The sequence below is a fragment of the Schistocerca americana genome, chromosome 2 (genome assembly GCF_021461395.2).
Source record: "Schistocerca americana isolate TAMUIC-IGC-003095 chromosome 2, iqSchAmer2.1, whole genome shotgun sequence".
In the NCBI taxonomy this organism is placed as follows: domain Eukaryota; kingdom Metazoa; phylum Arthropoda; class Insecta; order Orthoptera; family Acrididae; genus Schistocerca; species Schistocerca americana.
This window is the reverse complement of record NC_060120.1, coordinates 106344262-106364854: the sequence shown is the minus strand read 5'-3', so window position 1 is coordinate 106364854 and position 20593 is coordinate 106344262. Positions and strand designations below refer to the sequence as shown.

At 42.9% G+C, this 20593-nt stretch overlaps 1 protein-coding gene across 1 annotated transcript in view; it reads left to right on the top strand.

Moving 5' to 3' along the window:
- Positions 1–20593, top strand: part of LOC124596211 (retinaldehyde-binding protein 1) — a 119469-nt gene that overhangs the window by 23280 nt on the left and 75596 nt on the right. Inside the window, exon 3 of the mRNA XM_047135266.1 lies at positions 7841–7932. Coding sequence (XP_046991222.1) covers positions 7841–7932 — 92 coding nt within the window. The remainder of the gene's footprint in view (positions 1–7840; positions 7933–20593) is intronic.

The window sequence follows — 20593 nt, the reverse complement described above, 5'->3', positions numbered from 1 at the left end:
TCTGCAAGAAGCGTGTCTCTCTCTCTCTCTCTCTCTATGTCTCTGTGTGTGCGTGTGTATGTGTGTGTGTTGTGTGTGTGTGTGTGTGTGTGTGTGCGTCTGTCTGTGTGTGTTTGTGTATGTATGTGTAACACAATTTCAAGCGACTGGCAAAGTAAAAACAAGAGCTTTTTAGCTACTCTTCTTCCCATCTAATTTTTTTCCTTTTTTCTGTTCTCTACTTAACCGTTTGTGCCTACACGTGTAACATAAGGTATATCAGATACGCCGCTGTTAAATTAAAAATCGATTTCCTTTGCGTAAGAAATAACTTCAGTAGCCACCAGGATAGGTATCGCAAGGCACAGAAAGCTCGAATGGATACTGGTGGGTGTCATTTGAAGTACCATTTTCCCGACTGTGATCCACGGAACTCAGCTCAAGGCCATCTCGAGGGGTCCCCCCGAGAGGCTAACACAAGGAGATATAGTTATCGTCCGTTAACTTCAGTGACCCGTGTGGTCCACTTATCGCTTCGAGCGACAGGCTCTCCGTTTATTTAACGCAATCTTTTGTACCACAAACGTGACGAAAATAATCGAATGAGTTGCCGGACCGAAACTACGATTCCTGTCCATTCACAAGAGATTCAAGTCTCTTTTTCAGATCACACATACTATAGCCGTCCTTTTAACGTCATATATTGTGTAGCTACCAGTTTCCGCGCTTTAGCGCACCATCTTCAAGCCTTAGTTGATGCTGAAGGAGTTATCGCGATCCGTATATACGATGCATCAGCGGCCAACAACTGGTTTATGCGAACTACCTGTAACTGTGATGTTGACAGTTGATGGTTGGAGGGACGATATCACAGCTACAGGTAGTATGCATAAAACAGTTGTTGGTCACTAATGCATCGTATGTATGGATCATGATAGCTCCTTCAGTATCACGTAAGGCCTGAAGGTGGAGCACTGAAGCACCGAAACTGGTAGCTACACAATAAATTACATCATAAGGACGGCTGTTGGTGTTTCATTTCCTTACAACAGTTTTCCATGGTATCAGTTGTATTGTTTTTATTGTTGTTGTTGTTATTGTTGTCGTGGTCTTCATTCCGATGTCTGGTTTAACGCAGATATCCATGCTGGTCTATCATGTGCAAGCCTCTTCAATTCTGCGTAACTATTGCAACATTCATCCATTTCAATCTACTCTCTGTTCTGAAGCTCCATTGCCAAATTGACGATTCAGCGATGCCTCAGGATATTTCCTATATACAGATCTCTTCTTTTAGTAAAATTGTGCCGTGAACTTCGTTTTGCCTCAACCCCACTTAACACCTCCTCATTGTCCGCTCCTGGTAGCTGAGTGGTCTGCGCGACGGAATGTCGTACCTAACGGCCGGGGTTCGATTCCCGGCTGGGTCGGAGATCGTTTCCGCTCACGGACTGGGTGTTGTGTTGTCCTTATCATCGCCATTTCATCCCCATCGATACGCAAGTCGCCGAAGTGGCGTCAACTCGAAAGACTTGCACCAGGCGAACGGTCTACCCGACGAGAGGCCTCAGACACACGGCATTTCCATTTTACCTCCTTATTTGCTGTTCTATCTATCTATTCCTCAGCGTTTGTCTGTAACACCGTATTTCAAAAGCTTAAACTGTTCACCGTCCACATTCCAACACAACGTTTTAATTTTCTCCATGAACCTAAATTCCCTTTCCGAATATCTCGCCGGCCGAAGTGGCCGTGCGGTTAAAGGCGCTGCAGTCTGGAACCGCAAGACCGCTACGGTCGCAGGTTCGAATCCTGCCTCGGGCATGGATGTTTGTGATGTCCTTAGGTTAGTTAGGTTTAACTAGTTCTAAGTTCTAGGGGACTAATGACCTCAGCAGTTGAATCCCATAGTGCTCAGAGCCATTTGAACCATTTGAACCGAATATCTCGTTGGTTTCCTTGACAGTATGCTCAAAGTACAGACTGTATAATTTCGGTGACAGGCTACAATCCTGTCTCGCACCTTTCGCAACCACTGTTTCCCTTTCATGTCCTCCGACTCATAACTGCAGTATGTTTTCGGTACAAGTTGTAGGTGACTTTTCGCTTCCGGTTTTAAACACTGCAGCCATCAGAATTTCGAAGCTTTTCTGTAAACCTTGAAATGCTATAAACCTTGCTTCCTCTTTCTTAGCATATGTTGTAAGATAAGTCGTATGATCAGTATTGCCTCCTACTAGGACATATACTCAGCATAAAGGCTATGGGTGGACGTGAGTTGGTATTGAACTTTCTCAGCATAAATGGAAAAGTCTCGATTACTATTGTAATTTTAATTGTTATGTCGAACACATTCTCCTAAATAGCTCAATCAGTCTTTTATGAAGCTCTTAATTGTTAATGGTAGCACTGTCACATACGAACGTTTTCTGCCTGTATATTTTCGCAGAGAGTCTCGTCCATCGTGATGCAAAACGGCACTGGGATTTAAGGCAACTAGTCAATCTGATTTGCCACTGATGTGCACTGAATACCTGTTCTCAAGATGTAAGTCCCCCACTACGATCCATATGTACGTAAATGCATTGTGTGCAAGGAACCGGAAGGAAAGTGTTGGACCTAACATGTGGATTGTAGTTGTGTGGCGTGATAAATATTAAAGCACTCCGTCTTCAGGCCACGAGTAGCCTACCGGGACCATCCGACCGCCGTGTCATCCTCAGCAGAGGGTGCGGATACGAGGGGCGTGGGGTCAGCACACCGCTCTCCCGGTCGTTATGATGGTATTCTTGACCGAGGCCGCTACTGTTCGGTCGAGTAGCCCCTCAATTGGCATCATGAGGCTGAGTGCAGCCCGAAAAATGGCAACAGCGCATGCTGGCTGGATGGTCAGCCATCCAAGTGCCGATTACGCCCAACAGGGCTTAACTTCGGTGATCTCACGGGAACCGGTGTATCCACTGCGGCAAGGCCGCTGCCCGTGATAATATTAATAATTATTAATTATTGATGGGGTCTATCAGCTATCGTAATGATACAAGGTTACAAATCACGTATATTAATTGGTTGCAAATTCAATGGTTGTTCAGAACAAATAAGGCTCAAATACTGGTCACGGGAGAGTGAATGTACGTACACACAATAACCATGATAATTATGGCCGGCCGCGGTGGTCGAGCGTTTCTAGGCGCTTCAGTCCGGAACCACGCGAACACTACGGTCACAGGTTCGTATCCTGCCTCGGGCATGGATGTGTGTGATGTCCTTAGGTTAGTTAGGTTTAAGTAGTTCTAAGTTCTAGGGGACTGATGACCTCAGATGTTAAGTCCCATAGTGCTCAGAGCCATTTGAACCACGACAATTATGGATCTTCGGTAATGGAAAGAACCGCAAAAGTTCTCATAGAACAAACCCAACGGACAAGACATTGTGTTAGCTGACCACTAATAGCGAAATTAAATTGGTTGTGATGATTGCACTGGAAGATTGATGAGTAAAGTTAAAGAAAACGTCAAAGAGAAAAATCATGGTCGAGGCAGTGACAGATTAATCAATCTGAAACAACGCACTTGACATCATATATGAATTTCGTACGGTGTTTCACTGCGAAACTTACATCAATTGCGGTAGTCAAGGCATGGCGAGGTGGCAGGCGCTGATGGAAGGTGGCGTGGTGAAGCCCATCTCCTCGCAACTCGGCTCCTCCTCTCCAAGTTGAGACTTAGAATTTTCATCAGCGCCAGGTATGGAGTGTCTCACTCCAGCTCCTAACACCGTAGTGTGCCTCCCTCTACCAATAACGGAGAAGACGTCCATCGACACTTTTTTTTTCCTACTCCTTTGTGGTGTGAGCCCGCCAAAACTGCCATTTTTGGCGATCGTATACTTTATTTCTTCAGCCCGAAAACTTCTAACAGTTTTATACCGGAAGCTTCGGCGTCGCTTTTCGGAAGATTGCGAGCGCTGATCAGTCACAGCTCCCCATTTCAATAACTTAAGAGTGCCACCCTATCGTACATTGTCGCTCCCAAAGATTGTGTAAGCGCCAACCTATTAACAGCCGTCCTAGCAAAACTTTCCGTAACTTGGGCTTACTCAGTGTTTCTGCTCTAGACACCGGTGGCACGAAACAAAAGATCGGCAAGTGGAGGTGTCCCGTGGCTACTCCACAGCAGTGGGATGTTATCTCACAGGACATGCCGTCCGCGTGGGTGGCCTGTTTCCTTCAGAGAAAACTCCGTGTTCATATTCGCCACTGCGGTGAGGGCTGGGGCACTTCACCGAACACAGCATTCAAACGATTTCCTCTGCCAGCAAAAACGGCAAGGGCCATGATTTTACTTCCTGCTAACTACCAGAAGAATGGATTTTAGAATTAAAAGACATTAGAGGAAATCCTATGCAATCATCACGCATTCCCACGGATAATACAGCACCTTTACATATACATCGGAAACTATCTACCAATTAAACCTATCAAATCGATGAATTAAGTATGCTGGCCACAGCGTAATGCGTTTCAGTCTTAATCATATTTGGTTTCTCATCTGACTGAGTTATTAATGCCACATTTTAATGATATGATACGAGTTAATCTGTAGGGTACTTCTACAAGATTTATTTGTGTATACGGATGTGCAACAACCAAGAACATATTAATAAACATCAAAGTGAAACGTACTTAATAACGAAAATGAACGTATTAATCTCATATATTACTAAGTTACTGGTTTTTGTTATAAAATTCCTACGTGGAATAGAATGAGTAATGAAACAAAAATAATTTTGATTTAGTTTTAATATTTATCTTTATAAGTGATGATCGGTTATTTGTTAAATTACCAAGTACATTCGTTGGCTTATCTTTTTATGACCACAGCAAACTTTCGTTAAATAATAATTGTGAGGTGTCGATTGAGCAGTTTAGGGTACCCCTAAGATGCTACTGATCCAATCCGCGGTCACCTACAGAGATGGCAAGCTCCGCATAAAATCATGCAAGTATAAAAGAAACCAAGTCGTGCAGTGCATAACGCCTTATTAAGTGAAAATTACTAGGGGTGGCCCAACCGAGCACGAAAGTATGGTACTACACCTCACACGGACATGTTAGTGAAGGCATACATCAAACTATGAAAGGAAACTAGTGGTCACTATAAAAAGGAGGTTTATTGCCACAAGATATCGAAATCATTATTTACCCACTGAATCAAGAATACAAACATTTAATAAGTGGACAAGGGACTGTAAACACTATTGATATCATTGGTGTGGGTGGATGGATACATGAAAGTATTATTTGAAACTTTGCCATAAATATGGCTAATGACTGCAAAACAAAAAAGGTTAGTGATTCAATGAAAAGTTCCCAGAAAAGCATGAAAGAACACCAGTACTTCCGCCAAGGCAAGTGATGAGTGTAACTGGCTGGCTGTGAAAATTAGGTCTTCGAAATGAAACCTTGAAGCAAATTAACCAACTTCACACTCCCCTTGCCTCGGTGGTTGCCACGACAATGCGTGCTTGCCACCCTTAAACTGTGCGAATGTAGACGACGGTTGCAATGGTAGCCAAAACTCTATGTTCAGCTCGGCGTCAGTAATTTGTTGTTCTATGTTAGTGACATCTCTCTCTGCAAGTATCGTCTATGGTTGCCTCAGTGGCGTCCTAAGAGAAAGTGTGATCTGCTGTGGCGTAAGGTGAAGTGTGTTCTCCTTGATCTCTCTGAAGCAAGAGTTCTGTGGCCCCATAATCTGAAGTTTCTTCTGACTACTCTATCAAACTTAGCTGGTTCTGCTAGCATCTAAATCTCACCAGCCAACTGCAGCAGACCTTGCGAGTTTTGACCAATGATAGTTTAATAAACAAGTTTAACACTTTGCTGCTCTTGTAGGTTTTGTCATGGTTAACAAACAAGGTGTGGCCATGGGAAGAAGACAGAAAATCTCCTCCACTACATGATAGATTTTCAGTCATGCCCAACCAAATGCCCTGCATCTCTGCACATGTGGAAACTTGCCAATTTTACCGAAATAAGTACTACTAGCCAACTAATATTAAATACAACAAAAATTCCAGCACGCCGTGCCAACACTCCCCTGCTACAAAGTCTTGTATTTTCAAATAGCCTTCAGAATCTTATCGTAGCTAAAAAGAGTTCCTTTCTGCTTCTCGCACAATGCTGTTTTTGTGGCACACTGCCAGTCTCCTGGACATTACTGCTGGGCGGACGTGGCTGACTATCTTTCACTGCTCTTTACAAACGAGAAGAACAGCTACCACACCAAACAACTTTAAGACTCTTCTGTTCCCCTAAGTTGACTTCCCTTTTGCGAGTCTGCTAAAATCCCACAAAGTTTCCAAAAAACAAGACTCCTTCACCATATCAAGAAGAAAGGAGAAATAGAAATTAACAATGCAAGCATTGGCAGCAATATATAGTGCATGCAGTTTTCATGCAGTGTTAATGATTTGACGTGTTTAACTATAGAACATGCATATTACATAATAAAATTGGTTATGGGACAGTTTGGGATTAAACTGCCAAATAACATAATGATTGTCATATTTTCCTTTAGTCGTATATTTGCGAATGTAACTCTTTATTTGAAACAGTAAGGAATTACTGATGATTTATTGCAGTAGACAAAGCATATATTGTGATGTGGTACAAACACTTACAATCTTGAGGAGGTGCTTATTTTACAGCTGTGGGGCTACTCCATACATTACATTCACTGTATATTCATTTAAACTATTACAGCACTTTTAGCTACATATACATCCATGCTCTGCCAATCAATTTGAAGTGCGTGCCAGAGGGTACTTTCCTGTGTACCCAACTATTAGGATTTCTTCCACTCACATATGGAGCATGGGAAGAACTGCTCTTTAAATGTCTGCATGCATACCGTAATTGGCATAATCCCATTTTCGCAGTCTCTATGGGAGAGATACATAGGGGACTGCAGATTATTCCTAGATTCTTCTCTTAATATTCTTGAAACTTTGTGAGTAGATATTCATGAGATAGACAGTAGTAAGATAGTATTAAGTGAGGAATCTAGGAATATACAGCAACTCCCTACATATCACTCCCTTAGGGACTGTGAAAACCAGCTTAGACTGATTACGGAACTCAAAAAGGCGCTTAAGCAGTTATTGTACCGTGCTCCGTACACGATTTGACAGGCTTCTGGCGCTGCAGTCTGGAACCGCGAGACCGCTACGGTCGCAGGTTCGAATCCTGCCTCGGGCATGGATGTGTGTGACGTCCTTAGGTTAGTTAGGTTTAACTAGTTCTAAGTTCTAGGGGACTAATGGCCTCAGCAGTTGAGTCCCATAGTGCTCAGAGCCATTTGAACCATTTTTTTGACTGGGAGGAAAGGATAATACATGGTACGGTGGGCAGTACCCAGTGCCACGCACTTCACAGGGGTTTGCAGAGTGTAGAAGTAGGTGTAGATAGCAGGCATCCATCTTCAAGCTTCTGCCAGTTCAGGTTGTTCATCATTACCATAATGCTCTCCTATTAGTGTAATAATTCGTGCTGCCCTTCTTCGTAAAATCTGAAAAAAAAAACCACGTTGATGCATGTGTCGTGGAACGTAATTCCTGTATAAGAAATGGTACAGTATCCAAAACTAAACTGCCAAGTAACGCACACTGCTTCAGAAAAGTTTGTCTGGAGTAAGCCGTCTCCTGAAAAGTGTTGGTGCAATACTGCGGTAAGGCTTTGAGGTTAAAGACTAGTAACAATGAACTGAGCAAAAATGGCTGCAGATATTAATAATATCAAGTAAATAACCGAGGAAAAATGGCTGCATATATTAACAATGGTATGCATGTGTGTTGTTTGCAGCTGACCCGACGCTGCACTACAGAGATGACGACGACTTCCTCATCCGCTTCCTGCGGCCAACCAAGTACTACCCTAAGAGCGCCCACGAGCTGGTAAGTATTCCTGCTGCCTCAGCACCTGCTTGCATGCGGCAATAAAAACGACAAAATTGTGACGACAGTCAGTGTCCAGTGCAACACGCACTCTCCGCGTTCATTCCCTCCACTGTGTTACCACAGATAGCTGATAACTGTTCCCATTTGCACTGGGAATGCAGGACATGCTTCTACTCTCCCACGTCGAAGCAGAACACTGAGATTCTGTAATGCTCACCCGCTTGATGTCTACTGTAGGTGTCCTGTGCAGACATAGCACTCAGGTAATGAATCCGTTGTTCTTGACGTGAGGCTGTGAAATTTACTATTAAGTTGGCTAAGGCTCAGTACACAATTAAATAAGTACCCAAAGTTAACTGGGATGCCTGTGGCCTTTTGTTTATTTATAATACACAGAGCAGCTAAAACCATAAACTACTAACTAGACATTCCACAAACATATGCCTACAAAGTCACAAGTAATACTGTTCACGTATGTAACACTTAATGATACTGCAACATTAAATACATTGTAGGAATTACAGTCGCAGATCAGTTTACACATTCCGTACTCTGTTTTTCTCCGTGTTGCTCGCAGAGTTGCGATTTCTTAAGGTCATAATGTACGGCGTGCGCCTCATATCTTAAATGTGCGGCCCCTAGACAGGACTGTACTGTACAGCCCCTACTTACCGACTCAGCTGGTCAGCGTAAATCACTTTGCTCTGTGCCCAATTCTGGCGGGAGCCGATGACGCATGAAATGCTTCGCCTGCGCATCTTTATTCTAATGTTATTATTGAAATGAAATCTGAAGTGAATAGGTGATAGCTTACTGTTGAGAGGATAGATAGTAAGACTCTCCATTAAATGTGGGTCACATTTAAAAAAATTAGTAAATGAAAATTAGCGATTTGGCACGCTGGCCCACGCGATAAGCCCTACATCTCCTGTTACGGCAGTTAGTCAAATTATCCGACTGCTAAACTATCCACAACTTCTCATGGAATCGGTACACAATGTACCACCTCATGCCTACACCTCACTCCACTTCGTACGTCACACTTCAGCTAAAGCAATCTCAACTAATTTATGAAATAAAGTTTAGGGTTGAGTATTACGGCACCTAAAGCCATAAATGTTACATGTGGCATTGTGTACCTCGCCGATATAATTAAAGTGCAGCTACTGACGGATATCCTCTGTGGTCTGTAATTGTCGTATGACAGAGAATCTTGGTAGATATGCTAATGCGTTAATGCCGAAACGATTTAAGCTGAAAAAAATATTTTCAGTTTCGGCCACCAGGTGCAAATCTGGCGCTGTGCACTGTCTGAATGACAGTATGAGATCCACGATTTCATTTGACAAGTCATAACGCGAGTGAACAGTATGGCTATCGAGAAAAGAGACCGTGCGCTGTTAGTGAAACAGTTTTATGTGAACGGCAGCAGCTACAACGCTGCATTGAGAGTGTATCGGCTTCTGAAAGGTCTGGTTGTTTAAAAAAGATGGTAATGAAATTCGAAAATATGGATGAGCTTGCTGTGGCACCCGGAAGAGGAAGCCATCCTATCCCGGTGAAAGTTGACGAGGTTGCTGTTTCTGTAACTGGCCGTGCAGCACGTGACCCTTGTCCCGGTGCAGTGTCACGAGAATTGACCATCTCGTGGTCAACAGTACGGAATGTTTTGCGGACTGTTTTACACTCGTACTCGAACAAGACCCAGACGGTGCAACAATTGAAACCTCACGATCCACAGTTCAATTCTGAACTTGCTCTTCAGTTTTATGGCACGGATCGAAGTTGATGACATGTGGCCGGCCAATATTCTATGAAGTGATGAGGCACATTTTACGCTACAGAGTGCAGTGATTACAAAGAATTGCCGGATTTTGGGGTACTGTTAAACCGTGTGTTGTACACGAAGGGCCGTTGCACTCGCTGTATGTGACTGTGTGGTGTGGATCCAGTTTTTTTTTTTTTTTTTTTTTTTAAGAAAATATGCCCATAGGGCCTGTTAGGTGTACCGTAACGTCTCCACGTTTTCGAGACCTCCTTGTCCAGCATGTGATTCCTGCTTTGGAAGAGCACAGCTGTGTGGAAATCACTGTTTTCATGCAATATGATTTATAATAAAATTAACATCATGACTTTCTCACTTGTTTCACCTTTCCTGCCCACGTCCCGTCCCTAATCCATTACATGTAGAAACATTTCTATAGGTCTTTCTTGCATTCACAACCCCAGATTTGCACCTAGTGGCCAAAATTGGAACTATTTTTTTTCCAACGTAAATCGGTTCTGCATTAACGCTCTAGCGTATCTACCAAGTTTGGCTGTCATACGATAGTCACAGCCCGCACTGGGACTCCCTGAGTAGCTGCACTTTAGTTATAACCACCTGCTAGTAAAGAGATTGAAAAGAGAACACTCGAAGTGTACAGTTTGGCAAGCGCAAACGGTTCAGTGTCCTCCAGCAGAACGAAGTGTTGTTGCCGTGAGGGTTTAGGTTTTCTATGATTTTCCAAAATTGCTTAAGTCGAATGCTTGGATGATTCTTTCGAAAGAGCGCGGCCGATTTCCGCCCCTGACCTTCCCCAATCTGAGCTTGTGCCCTGTAACGATCTTCCATTTTTTTTTCCCTTTAAAAGTCGTTGACAGAACCAAGTTGCAACTACCCTATCACTCGAATGTTCCAAAGTCTGGGCGTCTGTAATTTAAATACGATAATGTTTCTGCAGTTAACACGAGGTAAAAAACTGGGAAAATAAAGAATAACATGACATACAAGTTCTAGTTGACTTCGAATTTAGAGTCTGGAGTCTTTCTCGGTATCAACTAAATTTACAATTATGCACCAATACATTCAAATTAATATGTGTATCAGGTAATAGATAGTTTGCTTCATGTTCCATGGATCATTTTGCACAATAAATAGTAATGGTGTGGAACGAGTCATTTTACATTCACACTGCAAATTAATTTGTACATACAGTTATATGATGAACATTAGTAAGGCTTTTTTTTAATAAAAAGCACATAGAAAGTTGTGATTTAGTAGTTTCTACCCACCAACTGTAACACATTACAGTAATAGACATTCTTCTACGGAATAGAGGAGCTGTCAAGGAGAAACTTTCTAAGTTTGTTTACACATTTACTTTGCTTTGTTATATGAAGGGAAAGAGAGTGATAATAGATACAAAATTTCACTGAACTTGTTGCATAATATCGTTTTGAAAATTACAACTTTAGTGTGGTTTTCTCCTACTAGGGAATTTAATAAATTTTGTTGCAATCATGCGCAGCAGATCACTTGTAATTATGGACTGTACAGTGGACAGGTATGACAAGATCATTAATTGGACTATCATTTGTAACTGAAAGTAACCACTAATAATTTAAATTGTAAGACAGGTATCTATTGCGTGGGTGCAAGGATGGGATCATTTCGATATTAATAATGTGGGAATATGGAAGCCGTAACCAGCAAATGACTGTGCCCACCACATGCAATTGACTGGCATCGTTGTGCTTAGTACTTTTTTAGTTTCACGCAATTCAAAAGGTGAAATTACATCGAAAGACACTGTTAATCGATGTAGCAGGCTCTTACGAAGCTCTGCACCTACGTTAGTGATTTTATCGGCAAATGGAATGTGCTATTATTGTTCACTGATCTGAGCTGTAAATAGCTCAGGTTGCTAATAACTTAAGTTACCGTAATCTCAATCATTTGATGTGTGCGTCAAACACCGTCCGGCAGAGTTGCGAGAAAATTTTCTTCTTCTGCGTAATTACAGTGTCAATACAGTAAATACGAGCAATATTATACCGAAGTATTTTCTTTTAAATAATTCCTTTGAAAAATAAAGTCACATTCAATGTCTATGTAGCACGGCTGCTTAAAGGGCATATCGTAAGAACAATAATTTTGTTTCTCTGGTAACATATGGCATTCACAACATTTAGAGTTTAATACATTGACATCTCTTGATATCGTTTGCTCAGACGCTACATTAAGGCATTTCAAAACACACTAGGATTAATTCGATATGGAGTGGTTTGTGAAAGTTTGCAGTAGGTTCGTTACTACGAATAAAAATCGTTCAGTTAAATCAAGAAGGACACAAAGATAATACGAGTGTAAAGCAGGTAACAGTAGAGCTTGCTGTGGTCTTATTGTACTAATAAAACAAAAAGAGTCCACATATGTCATTAAGAGAGGAAGAAATTTGTTTGACTGTCGAAATGCAGTACCGTAATTATGAGATAAGTTCTCGTAGCTGAACGTACAAAAACTCTACACACTGAGAGCGACCACATTGCGATCCACACAACCGTTAGTGGGTAGTCTTTATCGTAATGGTTTCTTCTCGAATCACTACCTACTTAAAATGCCAATTAGCACCTTCGCTGCACACAACTACTACACTCTTTTGCTGAGTAGTGCTCGTGAAAGACACGTATACTCTCAAGGTTGGTTAACAGCAAAGTGTCCTAATAATATCAAAGATCGCTCTCATTTTACTAAAAGGAAAATCTCTTTGCTGTTTCACTTTTTCATACTGCATATTTTCTACTCGATCATGGTGGTTGCCATTAAACATAAATTTTTACGTAACAGTCGTTCTTGGTAAGTTATTTGTACGTCGTTTCCTACTAACACGACAAAGTATTGATACTGTTAATCAAAGTGTAGAAGCTTTGAAACAATGCAGTAGTTGTAATATTTTGGCTACTCTTCAGAGACAATGCTTGTGTCAAGAACTTGGGGCAATGCCCGAATACACTTTGAACCCGAACTCTACTGACAAAATTTTCAGAGATAGTTCAGAGATATCTTTTGAGTATTTTGGTGTAAGGGGCCGGTGGTCTCCGATTGCTCATTACAGAGTAGTTGCTTTTATTTCGATTTCTTACCCCATTTATCTTTATATCTACATTACACTGAAAATCCACAGCAGTGCAAGTGGCAGCGGTATGCGCTGTGTATCTAACACTCATGCTCATAAATTAAGGATAATTGCAGAATGTGGTGCGACACAACGTGGCACTATACAAAACTGGTGCTAATAGCATAGGCACATAGGGAACACACACAACACAGATCTGTAAGTCCACGGTACTGGTGATAAGGTGAGAAAACCGTCCCGAAACACATGTGCTACAAAACGACACTTTTCCCTGCGCATGTACACGGACATCAATATGGGATACGATCACCATGCACACGTACACAGGCCGCACAACGGGTTGGCACACTCTGGATCAGGTGGTCGAGCAGCTGCTGGGGTATAGCCTCCCATTCTTGCACCAGTGCCTGTCGGAGTTCCTGAAGTGTCGTAGGGGTTTGAAGACGTGCAGTGATACGTCGACCGTGAGCATCCCAGACGTGCTCGATGGGGTTTAGGTCTGGAGAACAGGCAGGCCACTCCATTCGCCTGATACCTTCTGTTTCAAGGTACTCCTCCACGATGACAGCTCGGTAGGGCAATGCGTTATCATCCATCAGGAGGAAGATGGGACCACTGCACCCCTGAAGAGGCGGAGATACTGGTGAAAAATGATGTCCGGATACACCAGACCTGTTACAGTTCCTCTGTTAAAGACATGCAGGGGTGTACGTGCACCAATCGTAATCCCACCCCACACCATCAAACCACGACCTCCATACAGGTCCCTTTCAAGGACATTAAGGGGTTCGTATCTGGTTCCGGGGTTCACGCCAGAAGAAAACCCGGCGAGAATCACTGTTCAGACTATACCTGGACTCGTCCGTGAACATAACCTGGAACCACTGTTCCAGTGCTCGTGTACTGTGTTCTTGACACCAGGCTTTACGGGCTCTCCTGTGACCAGGGGTCAGTGAAATGCACCTTGCAGGTCTCCGGGCGAATAAACCATGTCTGTTCAGTCGTCTGTAGACTGTGCGTCTGGAGACAACTGTTCCAGTGGCTGCGGTAAGGTCCCGAACAAGGCTACCTGCAGTACTCCGTGGCCGTCTGCGGGCACTGTTGATGAGATATCGGTCTTCTTGTGGTGTTGTAAACTGTGGACGTCCGGTACTGCAGCGCCCGGACATGTTTCCTGCCTGCTGGAATCGTTGCCATAATCTTGAGATCACACTTTGTGGCACACGGAAGGCCCGTACTACGACCGCCATCAATATGTGTTCTTTGAGCCATTTTCAACACACAGACACCATTAGCACGTCTGAAAATGTCTGCACACTTACTCGCTGCACCGTACTCTGACATGCACTAACACACCTCTCCGTATGTGGACTGCTGCCAGCGCCACCGTGCGACGACCGCAGGTCAAATGCACCACTTGGTCATACCCCGAGGTGATTTAAACCCGAAAACCGCCCACCAGAGCGTTGTTTCACCATGTATCAGCATTATCGTTAATTTATGAGCATGAGTGTATTTGCAGCACTTGCTGTTCACTACAGCAATAACCAACTTTGGGCCGGCCGGTGTGGCCGTGCGGTTCTAGGAGCTCCAGTGTGGAACCGCGTGACCGCTACGGTCGCAGGTTCGAATCCTGCCTCGGGCATGGATGTGTGTGATGTCCTTAGGTTAGTTAGGTTCAAGTAGTTCTAAGGTCTAGGGGACTGATGACCACAGATGTTAAGTCCCATAGTGCTCAAAGCCATTTGAACCATTTTTGAACCAACTTTGATTCTATCAGGAACTAGAGTAATGATCACTTTATTCTTTGTCCTCAAGCTTACATTTAGTATTGCTCGGTTCAGTCTCGGGTTTATTTTTCTGGCAATGTTAGTTGCACATTATCAGTGTTGCACTGTGGTGTGGATAAGTTTGTTGGTGACGAGTTGGCCGATATGCGCCTAGTGTATTCATTCACTACTGCAATTGCAAAACGGCACAACGACGCTATGTGGATTGTTTCCGTAGCGATAGCAACAATGTCAAAGTACTTTTGCACCTGAGGGCTGTTGCTTTACTCGAACATGTTCGCAGGAGATGATTCTCTCCATGGTTTCGCCGGAGTTCGAGCACGTAGTGCTGTGCCTCTTTACCTGAATGTGTAGAAAAATTTACCTATTCTGTTTAGTTGTCTTCTTATTCTCCCTTTTGCATTTTTCGTTTCCTATTGCCGGCAGGAGGACCGTCACCACTTTGGAGACCAACGAACGGGTCTTGTTGTCACCGCTCCGGGCGCGGACTGCGTCAGAAGCGTTGTTTCGTTACTCTGTTTTTTGTGTTTTACGCTCTCGTGACTGCTTATTACTGGGTTTTTCACTGTTGTTACTTCTACATCAACACGGCCGGAAAAAAATAATTAGTACACCCTTGTGGAGGTTTCCAATTCACTCATGTCTTATTGTTGCAACAGTAAACATGGGGTACACGAAACGATTACTGTTACAGATCAGTAGCACAAGCGGTTCTGAGAAACCATGTATCGATCCATGCTGCAACACCCATATTAGTGACTGGTGTACCCTCCACGGGCGGCAATGCAAGCGCTGATTGTGGCATCCAGATGGCGAACACTGTTCTGGGATACGTGTAGCCACGCCTGCTCGACTTGTATACGTAGTTCTGTAAGAGTTGTTGGCTGACGAGTTGCACGACTCACTTCCCGCCCCATCATATCCCACACGTTGGTTGGTTGGTTGTTTGGGGAAGGAGACCAGACTGCGTGGTCATCGGTCTCATCGGATTAGGGAAGGATGGGGAAGGAAGTCGGCCGTGCCCTTTCAGAGGAACCATCCCGGCATTTGCCTGGAGCGATTTAGGGAAATCACGGAAAACCTAAATCGGGATGGCCGGACGCGGGATTGAACCGTCGTCCTCCCGAATGCGAGTCCAGTGTCTAACCACTGCGCCTCCTCGCTCGGTATATCCCACACGTTCTCGACTGGAGACATGTCTGGAGATCGTGCTGGTCAAGGAAGCTGCTGCACGTCTGCAGAGCACGTTTTGGAGTTTCGCGGACAGTGCGTAGACGAACATTATTCTGTTGGAAACACACATCCCCTTCTTGTTGCAATAACGGCAAAAGAACGGGTCCAACAATATTCTGAGCGTACCAAGCGCTGGTTAACGTCCCCTCCAGATGCACCAAAGATGTACGAGGATTGTAGGCTATCGCACAGCAGACCATAAGGCCTGGGGTGGAGCAAGTGTGACCTCGCAAACGACGATCGCTTGCGTGCGGGCAGAATCTGCTTTAAGACACAGAGAAATTAACGACCTTAGCTGCCAGTGGGATTGAATTAAAGCAATGGGAAAAATTGGAAATTTGTGCAGGACCGAAAATCGAACCTGGGTCCCCTGCTTACAAGGCAAACACTGCTCATTGCAACTAGCACGCCTCCCGTCAGAACCAAATTCTCAACTTATCCACACACTATTGCTGATGTTCCCGTTGCCATAATCCTCACTACTCGTAGCACTTCACTGATTCCCGTAAGATTTCGAGCTTGTTGTGCGTTTGTAATCGTTTCGGACGTTTCCGAAAGAACAGACACCACGTATAGATTTCTTGATACAATAATTTACCAACAGCCGTATATATTGTAGAAATTTATTTCATGAACTTCTTATATTCAACCAGTTTCGGCACTACATTGATGCCATCTTCAGGCCCCTGTACAATGAGTAGAAGAAATGTGCTATTATAAAAATATAGAACATACGTTAAAAATTGACAGGTATCTATGTTAACTATGTAAGTGGCTCAAGAGGACATATTGTATATCATTAAAGTTATATGTAATACTAGGGCAAACGTGCTTCTGCCTATGTCATGTTGTTGTTAATAGTTTTCACTGTTTTACTCGAATATAGCATAACAGATGAACATATGTATACGCTATTATTCATAAATCCGTACCACACAGTTGGAATAGGTCATGCATCACAACACTCAAATGTACTGTATACAATCATATGCCCAGTGGAAGAATTTTTTTAATAATAATTAATTAACATAAATGAACAATAAAATAAATTTAAATACAATAAAATGTGACAAAACCATGCCTGAACACTTAAGTTACGTATGTGTAGCCCAGGTCGTGTTATGTGTGGTACGATAAATAGCTGCCGCAATATTAAGATAAGAAGCATATTCACGAATTAAACCAATGCAATCCCACTATAAAAATCATCAAACCTGGTCCCGTAGGCACCACATTGGAACCCCTATGTAGGACCACCTCGTAGTGTGCTGAGTGGATTAATGGAACGACAGTAACTGTCTCATATAGTCATAGTGAAAAAGAAGATTCTCGATCTCTATATATCAAAGAACGTCTACCTCTTACATATAAGTCCTAAACAATTATGTAGGATTATAAATGGTTCAAATGGCTCTGAGCACTATGGGACTCAACTGCTGAGGTCATTAGTCCCCTAGAACTTAGAACTAGTTAAACCTAACTAACATAAGGACATCACAAACATCCATGCCCGAGGCAGGATTCGAACCTGCGACCGTAGCGGTCTTGCGGTTCCACACTGCAGCGCCTTTAACCGCACGGCCACTTCGGCCGGCTGTAGGATTATCGAACGAATAAAAAGGAACAGAAGAAAAAGAAAAATATAGGAGGCCGCCTCTAAGTCCGAACATAAACCTTAAAATGAAAGGTACACCATCCCCATGACTAAGGGTACCACCTATAACCATGTCAAACCATTCTCAAGGTTGCATTGAGGCCAGGTGTAGTAACGTGTAAGATGACTATCAGGATCTTAATTACATCATCCAATGTCATCATATTCTGTGTAATGACCTTAGTGAGTTGGGGACTGTCTGCATGGGTCTAAATGTCACGGTACCTAAAGCCTTGTCAGAATATTTGACTAGCTAAAATCAAACAATAATGAATTTATACCCATCAGATAAGTATCAAGGAAATTCAGTGTTACACCAAGTATAAAATTGCTTAATAGAGTAGCCGGCCGGAGTGGACGAGCGGCTCTAGGCGCTACAGTCTGGATGTGTGTGATGTTCTTAGGTTAGTTAGGTTTAAGTAGTTCTAAGTTCTATGGGACTGATGACCTCAGAAGTTAAGTCCCATAGTGCTCAGAGCCATTTGAACCATTTTTTTTTAATAGCGTATAAATACGTTCATATATATCAGTGAAAACTATTTACAACAACATGACATAGGCAGAAGCACGTTTGCCCTAGTATTGCAATTAATTTTAATGATATACAATATGTCCTTGTGAGCCACTTACATAGTTAACATAGATACCTGTCAATTGTTAACGTATGTTATACATTTTATAATAGTACATTTGTTCTACCCATTGTACAGGGGCCTGAAGATGGCATCAATGTAATGCTGAAACTGATTGCATATAAGAAGTTCATAAAATAAATTTCTACAACATATACGGCTGTTGGTAAATTATTGTATCAAGAAATACATGCAGCCGTTGTCCCACAGCCCATAATGGATCAACAAAGATCACATATAGAATCTGCTTTCATCGGTAGAGACCACTCCAACCGATCCTCTGACGTCAGCAGTCGAGCTGTGCATAACGATGCTTTGGCGATGGTGGAAAACGGCCTAGAAGTGCGCGTGCCCATAGTTCCACTGCCAATAACCGGTTCGCAACAATTGATGTTCAAACGCCTGGGCTCACAAGCCCTCTTATGTGTGCTGTAGTAGCTGTACGATCTGCCACTCCTGCCCATACAATACGACAATTCTGGCGGGCGTCTGTGCTGCGTGGACGTCCAGAACTTCGTCTACAGGTGTGAGAATGTTCATGTGACCACTGATACCAACATCGTTGCACAACTGACGCAGCACGTCCAACTTGTGCGGCAGTTCTCCAATAGGACCATCTTCCGCTCGGAAGTCTACAAACTGACCCCTTTCAAACTCGCTCAGTTGTCTGTCGGAAGCTCGAGTGCCTCTCTGTGGCACTGTTACCTGCTTGCGTCAGACGTCTGCCACTACACGGAGCCTTCTGGCTAATACAGGATTGGCACAGGTGGCACGCTGATAGCTATGCCATTACGCTATCTGTTGGTAGACGATGCTAAAACTATTATCAGTACATCTACTGTCCTGCAAGTGGCATACGCCATCATCGGATCGAAGTCGACGTCGTCTTTCCAGGAGTACTAATTTTTTCCGGCAGTGTATTACATATTTGTGGTTTACGTTTAAGCAATGAACGGCAGATGTTGAATGTGGCTTCTTTAATCTCCTAGCACAACTGGAATTGTACAAAAACCGGATGGCAGTTATAAGAGTAGAGGGGCATGAAAGGGAAGCAGTGGTTGGGAAGGGACTGAGACAGGATTGTAGCCTTTCCCCGATGTCATTCAATCTGTATATTGAGCAAGCAGTAAAAGAAACAAAAGAAAAATTCGGAGTAGGAATTAAAATCCATGGAGTAGAAATAAAAACTTTAAGGTTCGCCGATGACATTGTAATTCTGTCAGAGACAGCAAAGGACCTGGAAGAGCAGCTGAACGGAATGGACAGTGTCTTCAAAGGAGGATATAAGATGAACATCAACAAAAGCAAAACAAAGATAATGGAATGTAGTCGAATTAAGTCGGGTGATGCTGAGGGAATTAGATTAGGAAATGAGACACTTAAAGTAGTAAAGGAGTTTTGCTATTTGGGGAGCAAAATAACTGATGATGGTCGAAGTAGAGAGGATATAAAATGCAGACTGGCAATGGCAAGGAAAGCGTTTCTGAAGAAGAGGAATTTGTTAACATCGAATATAGATTTAAGTGTCAGGAAGTCGTTTCTGAAAGTATTTATATGGAGTGTAGCCATGTATGGAAGTGAAACATGGACGATAAATAGTTTGGACAAGAAGAGAATAGAAGCTTTCGAAATGTGGTGCTACAGAAGAATGCTGAAGATTAGATGGGTAGATCACATAACTAATGATGAAGTATTGAATAGAATTGGAGAGAAGAGGAGTATGTGGCACAACTTGACAAAAAGAAGGGACCGGTTCTGAGGCATCAAGGGATCACAAATTTAGCATTGGAGGGCAGCGTGGAGGGTAAAAATCGTAGAGGGAGACCAAGAGATGAATACACTAAGCAGATTCAGAAGGATGTGGGTTGCAGTAAGTACTGGGAGATGAAGAAGCTTGCACAGGATAGGGTAGCATGGAGAGTTGCATCAAACCAGTCTCAGGACTGAAGACCACAACAACAACGACAACTGGAATTTAATGTCTTACTCAGTTAGAAATTTTTAGAAACTAGTAAAGAGATGTATGCATCCCCCATTTATTATTGAATAAGAAAATCTTAGTTCACCGCTTTTAGACAATGCTACAAACTCTACATAGAAGTAACAGCTTCGTGCGTAGACAATGAAAAAATTTTCATTTCAGTGCATAACTCTACTCCAGTGTGATAGTTATTGTAAATGCTCCCTAATGAATTTTGTAACTGAGTCAAAATTGTCAACAGAGATAACGTTTATAGCTCAGTTCAAGAATCGATAAATTAAGAAGGTGACATGTTATCTTTTTTTGGTTCTCATTTTTGGGATCAATTGTGTAGTAGAAAAATGGGGCTATAACCGGAATCGAAGCTTACACAGTAGTAATAAACTTTATAAAAGGAGGAGGAAGAAGTGTTTCGTTCAGTTAATACAGTATATCATGCAATGTTTCACCAAGAACCCACAGCTGAATCA